The 8,938-nt window shown below is 42.0% G+C and overlaps 1 protein-coding gene across 1 annotated transcript; it reads left to right on the forward strand.

Annotated features, from left to right (window-relative positions):
• Positions 1-2,420: 2,420 nt before the first annotated feature.
• LOC309384203 (vomeronasal type-2 receptor 26-like) lies at positions 2,421-8,456 on the forward strand (the record flags this gene model as incomplete). The annotated part of the gene is made up of 3 exons (XM_081937430.1): positions 2,421-2,663; positions 6,113-6,239; positions 7,546-8,456. 3 exons carry the CDS (start codon positions 2,421-2,423, stop codon positions 8,454-8,456), a joined length of 1,281 nt encoding a protein of 426 aa, XP_081793556.1.
• Positions 8,457-8,938: the final 482 nt, after the last annotated feature.

An 8,938-nucleotide genomic window follows, 5' to 3' on the forward strand; every position in this document is an offset into this window, starting at 1 on the left:
CATTGTGCACCAGGAGACTCTGCAGCAAAACAAGCGTTCATTGCATGTAGGCGCCATAGTTTGAGGACCCCTGATTTGGTTCAATATAAAAAATGAAAATAATTTTTCTGCGGATAACCAAAATTTTCTCATGGATCACCAGTTGGTGGTGACAGCTGCTCTAAACCATCCTGCACACGAAATCTGCAACCTCTTTGCCAATCCTTGTTATGTCATTTCTCTATGTCTTTCAGTCATATAACTTGGGAGAGAAAAAACATCTTTTCAATCTTATTTGAAACAGATTGAAAGAAAATGTCAAAGACTGTACTGGAAGAAAAAGAAGGAAAAATATTATGTTAAGGTTTTTTGTTTCCCTATTTGTACATAAAGACAAAACAAAAAACCCTCACATCCCACCCAACTTTCTTTTGTCTGCTGAGTTCACATATCATTCCATCTGTCAACTTGTAAAGCGTTGCCATGACTATTATCCAGTTGGCATTGGAGGGAGGATTCCATGCGTACCTTCGGCTAGAGTCGGATCTCATATTTCTACAACCTAGTTCGTGAATATGAGTTATGAAGCATGACAGAAGGGAGGAGATAGAGGGATCAAGTTTAAACGCAATTAAGCGTAAGCCAGTTTTGGCTCCGCAGGAGTACACGCCAGAATGTTGATCCTAATCAATGAATGGATTCCTTTGAACTTTGTCTCCAGGCTCATAAATTAATAAGGTCATCTTCTGGGAACTTCACACCATCAACCCCCCTCCCCCCGGGCATTCCTGAGACATGTACGGCTGAGGTGGTTTTATAATAGTATTTTGTCCTTCATTTTTGCACTGTTGAATATGTGGGAAAAAAGTCATATTTCTCCTCCTATAATTTTGGCAAAAAGTTGCTAATAGGTGATGACTGTAAATAAAATAGAATAGAATAACAGAGTTGGAAGGGACCTTGGAGGTCTTCTAGTCCAACCCCCTACTTAGGGAGGAAACCCTACACCACTTCAGAAAAATGGTTATCCAATATCTTCTTTAAAATGTCCAGTGTTGGAGCATTCACAACTTCCGGAGGCAAGTTGTTCCATTCATTAATTGTTCTGTCAGGAAATTTCTTCTTAGCTCTAAGTTGTTTCTCTCCTTGATTAGTTTCCACCCATTGCTCCTTGTTCTACCCTCAGGTGCCTTGGAGAATAGTTTGACTCCCTCTTCTTTGTGGCAGCCCGTGAGATATTGGAAGACTGCTATCATGTCTCCCCTAGTCCTTCTTTCCATTAAACTAGACATAACCCAGTTCCTGCAACCGTTCTTCATATGTTTTAGCCTCCAGTCCACTAATCATCTTTCTTGCTCTTCTCTGCATTCATTCTAGAGTCTCCACATCTTTTCTACATCGTGGAGACCAAAACTGAATGCAGCATTCGAAATGTGGCCTTACCAAGGCATTGTAAAATGGTATTGACACTTCCCATGATCTTGATTCTATCCCTAAATACAGGAAAGTAACAGCAGACACTGAGATGACATTTCATGGTGCAAATTCAAGAACAGAGGGAAGGAAGTTCTCTTCCATGGAGACTTGATATGTAAGCACTTACTTTTGTCCTTAATGGCAAAGCAATCCACCATCTTTTTCCTCTTGCATCTTAGATCAACTATGGGGTCATCAGCCACATTCCAGAGCAGAAACATCTTTTTCCTTTTTTCTACCGGGTGACTCCAAAGCAAGAACCTCCTCACTTGGCGATAGTCAAATTGCTCCTGCATTTCCGATGGACGTGGATCGGCCTCGTTGCTCCGGACAATGAAAGTGGGGAAAAGTTCAGAAGAACTTTTATGCCAGTAGCCAGAAGAAAAGGGGTCTGTGTTGCCTTCTCAGAAAGCTTACCCACGGTTATTGAACTGGGGAGGATGAAGTATATCCTTCAATATTTTAGTGACCCTAAAGTGGGTGCAGTGGCCTAGAAGTGGAGCTCTCACCACACAATCCAGAGGCTGTGAGTTCAATCCTAGGTAGAAGCAAATATTTATCTCTCTGAGCATGATCAGAATATATCTGCTGAATATAACTCCATATTGGCGATAGGAAGGGCGTCTGGCCAGTAAACACTCAGCTCCATTCAGTTGCCCAGACTCCATCCCACAAGGAATTATGGGGTCATGAAAGGAAGGTGATTAAAAATCTCATAAAACAGAGCAGGCAAAAATAATCATCAGAAAAGGTTTATGCATATGTGTTTATGTATGAGAGAGAAAGAGACAGAAAGAATGGGAGAGGGAGAGGGAGAGAGAAAGGGAGATTTAGAGAAGGAGGGAAGAAAGAAGTGAGAAAGAGAATAATATTCCTGTTGCAGACAGACAGAGGCTCTGAGCGGAATATCCCGCTTCTGGCTTAGGTCTCAAAAGAGAATGTATACATGGCAAGTGTGATTCTCCATGTCTTTTCAGCTCCATCCTTTTCTAAGAAACTTCCAGGTTTACAATCTTTCTGTGGATGAAGTTTATTTGGACGAGGCTGGAATTCCTGTTGCTGACTTTGATATTACGGACTGGGCAGTATTTCCTAACAAGTCTTCTGCTGGGGTGAAAATAGGGAATATTGAAAAACAAGTCGTCTCTTCAGATATCAAGATCTCTATTGACGAGAGTGTCATAATATGGCCAACAACCTTTAATCAGGTAAACACGTCTGCCTGTTTGTGGATGTTATTATTCATCCATTCCTAGGTATCCACCTGCTTTTGTATCAGTCTTCTCATTTTGATGGAGGCTCTTTGGTTGAATGAGATGCTACTATTTCTGTTAGATGTCTCCTGTATTGCTAACTGTGGAAATGCCAGCATTTTTCTAAGTTAGGATGGAAAGCATGTTGGCTAGTCCAGTGATGCTTGTTCCCTGAAAGGAAGCTTAGCAACCACACAAAACCCTAAGACCAGGGATGGCTAACCTTTTTGCTGTTGGGTGCCAAAAATGTGTTCGTGTGTTAGCGCACGTATGTGCCGGCACCAGTGGTGGGTTTCAATTTTTTTTAGAACCTCTTCTGTAGGTGTGTCTGCTTTGTGGGAGTATCTTGTGACTGGGTGGGCGTGGCCAACTTGTAAAATGTGGTGAAACTCACTTAACAACGCTTTTGCTTAGCAACCAAAATGTTGGCTCTGAAACTCTGGCTTTTGAAGCACGCAAGTCTTAAAGCTGTCAAGTTACAAGACCCTTGCGCCCCTAACCCTTTAGAAAAAAACCCTCAGTGGTGTTCAAACTTGACAGCTTTAAGACTTGTGGACTTCAGCTCCCAGAATTCCTCCTCTTGCTCTTCATCTTGATGATGTGCGGACGGGCGGGGGGAGGGAGCTGGGACCGGTTCTAAAAGGCACTGTAGATTAGTGGAACCTCTTCTATAGAAGAGATTAGAACTGGCAGGAAAACACCCCTGGCCGGCACCATTAATACAAAGCACCTCCCCACATGCACATACTCCCTCCACATTGCCCCCCCCCCATGTGTGCTGCACTGCTCACCTCCAAGCTGAGCTTGGTATTTCCTCCGGGGGACCAAGAGAGGCCATTTTCACCCTCCCCAGGCTCCAGGTGAAAACAGCTCCTCCAGCCCCCCGGAAGCCCTCCAGAAGCCGAAACCGGATCATTTCTGAGCTTCCTATAGGCCCGTTGGGCGCCCTCCCCAGGCTCCAGAGGCTTTCCTGAAGCCTGGGGAGGGCAAAAACAGTCTCCGACCCACAGCCAGTGGTGGGGTCCTACTGGTTTGGACCAGTTCGGCCGAACTGGTAGTAGCTTGGTGGACTGGGTCACTGGAACTGACAGTGACCCAGGCCTGTCACACCCCTGAACCAGTTATCCACCATCTGCTTTTTGCTTCTGCACATGCGCAGAGCAATTTTAGTTGTAGTGTGCATGCAAGTGCCGCCCGCATCAAGTACACATGCATGACGCACCCTTGAGCGAACTGGCAGTAGTCTCTGCCAGAAACCACCACTGCTCCGGGCCCTCCGGAAGACCAAAAATCAGCTGGATGGCAGATACATGCGCAATGGAACTGGTGGCTCAAATGCCGGCATATCATCTGCATATCATCAAATGCCATAGGTTTGCTATCACTGCCTTAGACCCTCAGGGACTTACCTCAGGGCATGTAACTCAGTACAGTCCTTGGTGCTCTATCATCATGGTTGCTTACAGATATTTTATTACCCAGCCTGATAACATTATCAGTGCAATGATGATAGTATCATGTGCCTGATGATAGCATAGATCAGCGATGGCGAACCTTTTTTGGCTCGCGTGCCACAAGTGGAGGGAGCGCAGGGGGGTTGTGTGCGGGCGTGCCACAGCAATAATGCAACGCGTGACACCCCTCCCAATTTTTACATGTTTTTTTCGCCCTCCCCAGGCTCCAGAGGCTTTATAGGAGCCTGGGGAGGGCAAAAAGAGCCTCCCCCGCCCCCCCCCCCCCCGAGGCCCTCCGGAGACTTCAGGGACCATCTGGAGGCTTCCCTGAAGCCTTCGGAACGCTTAAAACCACTCTCCGAGCAAACCGGAAGTGACTTCCTGTTTGCTCGGAGGGTCGTTTTAAGTGCTCCAAAGGCATCAGGGAAGCCTCCAGATGGTCCCTGAAGCCTTCGGAATGCTTAAAACCACCCTCCGAGCAAACAGGAAGTCACTTCCAGTTTGCTCGGAGAGTGGTTTTAAGCATTCCGAAGGCTTCAGGGAAGCCTCCAGATGGTCCCTGAAGTCTCCGGAGGGCCTCTGGGGGGGCGGGGGAGGCTCCTTTCGCCCTCCCCTCGTGTGCCCTGACAAATGGTCATAGGTTGGCCATCACTGGCATAGATGATGTTATCTAGTCCGATAATGAAATGTCTGCTGGGAAACAACCAAGAGTACACTAAGGACTCCACAGTTCAACCCTGAACTACACCTATTTATTTCACTGGATCTTATTCAGTGCTTGTTCAAATTACCATTTCTCCTTAATTCTAGCTAGTTTGTTTATTTATTTATTTATTTTCTAGTTTACAAGAAGTAGGTTTCAGTCTTGTTTGTTTGTTTGTTTGTTTGTTTTGTCACTCATGTACAAGATAACAGGGATAAGAATAAACATGAATAAGAACACAGGAAATGGGTACAAATAAATGGGGACAATAGGGCAGGGACATTAGGCTCACTGGTGCACTTATGCTGAAACCTAAGTATGCTATGTCCATAGCATTTCGGTAGTCTACAAACAGAGACTAAAAATGTTTGGACAGGAGAGCCATTAGTCTTTGCTAAATATTAAGAGGACTCTGGGATCATATGCTGCAGAAATCACCCAAACATTTAGCTGACTTATCTTTAAACATCTTTGCCAACCTCGCTGGTGCAAGGTACATCCTATAAAACATCTTATACACATTTTCTTTTTATGCAGTTCACATTGTTCATTTATAGTTCCTGTCCCACAACTTCTGCCATTTATCTAATTCTATTGTGTAACCAAAGTTTTTTGCCCATGCTATCATTGTCTCCTTCACTTGTTCATCTTCCAGTTTAATAGCCAATAAGTATTTATACAGCTTTTTAAATCAATCGTTCTTCTGCCCCTGTTAATATCTTATCTAATTCTGTTAATTTTTAATAGAAACCATATAATTTAGCATCTTTCTCATATCTAGAATGATCCTGCACTTGGGAATAACATTCCATGTCGATTCCTTGATCACTCAGTTCTTGTTTAGAGTTCCCCCTTTTCATTCAGAATATCTTTATATCTAACAATATTTCCCATGTTAATAAGGTTTGGGTGGATCAGTGCTTCCATTGTTGAAAGCTCAACTAGTATTCTCAAGTAATGTTGTTCTCCAATTTTCTCTCATACTAAAAATAATACATTCCTTATATAATGTCTTTGAAAGTAATCATGTAACTTACTTTTTCCATACCACAAGAAAGCATGGCAACCCAGTTGTAAGTCGTGTCCCTCCAGAGTCAATAGTATGTCTCAATGCAATCCATTCTTTCATCCATGTTAATACCATGTTAAAAGTAACTTTTGAGTTCACGAACCCATCTTTGCATTAACTTCCACTTTTAAAATGAATTCCCTAATCCATATGTTTCCATAATTTTCTATCTGTTTAGAAGGCCCCTTTTTCTAGATGTACCAATAGTTGCCTCCCAGGATACACCAAGCTCACAAGAGAAGGAGAACCAGTGTGCTGCTATGACTGCTTTCCATGCATGGAAGGAACAATCTCCACGCAAGAAGGTAGGTGGCTCAAGGGCAAAAAATGTGCATCAGATTTAATCTCATATGCCAGTTTGCTGCATCCATGCCCAGGAAAGAAAAGAAAGAAAGACACAGCAGTGTTTAGTGTTCAATAAAAGTAGGATTTTACCTCAGTGGATATTTTCAGAAACTGTTGAAACAGTAAAAGGACATGGAGATGGAACAACTAAACAATTGTATGATAAAGGATGCAAAAATCAAAGAAATAATTGCAATACAAAAATGAAAGGACCTTTGGAAAAACAAAATCTAGAAAATCCACACCAAGTTATAATATAAGGGAAAATATTTTACAGACAGTGTACCAGAGGTGGTATTCAGCCAGTTCTAACAGGTTCTGGAGAACCAGTAGCAGAAATTTTGAGTAGTTAGGAGAACCGGCAAATAGGCTGGCCCGTCCACGCTGCCTCCCAGCTGATCTTCTTTTGTTGCCCTGAACAGGAGAACGGAGCTGGAAAGCAGGTTAGTGGGGTGGGGAGGCAATGGGGATTTTGCAGTATCCTTCCCCTGCCATGCCCATAAAGCCTTTACTACATGCCCATAAAGCCTTTACTACAGAACCAGTAGTAAAAATATTTGAATCCCATCACTGCAGTATACAATTATATCAACAATTGATAAAACAGACAAACCACAGAAGAATAAATGTTAGTAATCTTATAACAAAGAATTAATATTTTATAATTTGTGGCATTTATTCAAACAAACTCAAAAGAATTCAGAGAATTTAATGCATCAGAATATTCAGAAAAAAAAACCTAAACAAACATTGAATTGAAACCCCTAATATTTTTTGACCTATAATTCTACAAATATGGTACAGAATTGGAACGACACATTTTGTCAGTGATTGGAAGGTGAAATGAGATAATTTGCTACAATGGGAAAAATTACAATTTTGAAAGTAACTATGATAGAACTAATATACATACCACACATAACACAGAGAATTTAGAAATTTTGAACATGGTTTCTGGAAAGACAGTTCTGCTCTTGAAAAATAAAGAGAAGGGATGGTGGCAATGTTTTTTCTGTAATCATTTTCTACATTATTCGTGCTTAGTAACTATATTTTTGTGTTATTTAACTGTCAATATTCAATGTAAATCATTTTTCCTTTAAATCTCATTATTCTAATGATATAAATATTTTTTAAATTTTTTTTTAAAAAGGGCAGAAAATGAGCAAAGAACACTTAGTGTATATACATCCTGCCTCTATCAGTTGGTCATGAGGTATAAAATGTCACTGAATCACGAGATAAACAGCAATTCATGTTTTCCAGATGCAGCATATTGTGAAAAGTGTCCAAATGATCAGCATTCCAACCAGAAGCGAGATCAGTGTGTCCCCAAAGTAATAACGTTCCTGTCCTACAAAGAAATGTTAGGTCTCATCCTGGCTATCACAGCCTTATTTTTGTCTCTAAACACTGCCTTAGTTCTGGGAATCTTCATTAAATACCGAGAAACTCCCATAGTCAAAGCCAACAATCGGGATCTCACCTACATTCTCCTGCTCTCTCTTCTGCTTTCCTTTTTGACATCTCTTCTATTCATTGGTAAGCCCAAGGAAGTGACTTGCCTTCTTCAACAAATCACCTTCAGTGTGGTTTTCTCAGTTGCTGTCTCTTCCTTGTTGGCCAAGACGATTATGGTGGTGGTGGCATTTTTGGCCACCAAGCCAGGCAGCAGGATGAGGAAATGGTTGGGGAAAAGTCTGGCCAACTCCATTGTCTTGTCCTGTTCTGGAGTTCAGGTGGGCATCTGCCTTACATGGTTGGGAATTTCTCCCCCATTTCCACATTCTGACATGCATTCTCAAACAAGGGAGATCCCCCTGCAATGCAATGAAGGCTCAGTCATCATGTTCTACACTGCCCTTGGCTACATGGGCTTTCTGGCTGCCACCTGCTTCTTGGTGGCTTTCCTGGCGCGCAAGCTTCCAGGGACTTTCAATGAAGCCAAGTGGATCACCTTCAGCATGCTGGTCTTCTGCAGTGTTTGGATCTCCTTTGTCCCCACCTACCTGAGCACCAAAGGGAAATACATGGTGGCTGTGCAGATCTTCTCCATCTTGGCCTCCAGTCTGGGCTTACTGGGATGTATTTTTGTCCCCAAGTGTTACATCCTTATTCTGAGACCTGACATGAACACTAAGGAGCATCTAATAATGAAAAACAATGAGGACTCTTAATTTTCAAAGTAGTTACCCAAATTATTGTTAAGATGAAATAGGATAGCTGGAAGTAAAATCTTTGTTATATGTTCTAAAAATGCTTTCTTTTCCATGAACTCACAATTTTGACTAATATAATAAGGTATACTAAAGATACAGTATGTAAGATACCATGTTCTTTTGAATGTGCACGCGAGCGAGCGAGCATGCGTGCACACACACAAACACACTAAAGGGAGCATTATAGAAACACATTTGCTTTATTTAAAGTTTAGAAGATATGGCAATCATTTGCTAATCTTGATGTGTTTAGTTTTTTTCACACTCTGCCTAGGGCCTAGGCAATGATTTATTTTATGCCACCACTTTCTTTCTGTAGATCAACTAGGCCAATGTAATTGTTTATTTGAAAAAAAAAGTGCTAGACTAGAGGAGGTTATTGATGTTTGTTCCACCAATGTACGACCTTGTTCCTCTTCTTCTAATGCAAATCTCTTAAT

The sequence above is a fragment of the Natrix helvetica genome, assembly GCF_964273705.1.
Source record: "Natrix helvetica genome assembly, chromosome: 1".
In the NCBI taxonomy this organism is placed as follows: Eukaryota; Metazoa; Chordata; class Lepidosauria; order Squamata; family Natricidae; genus Natrix; species Natrix helvetica.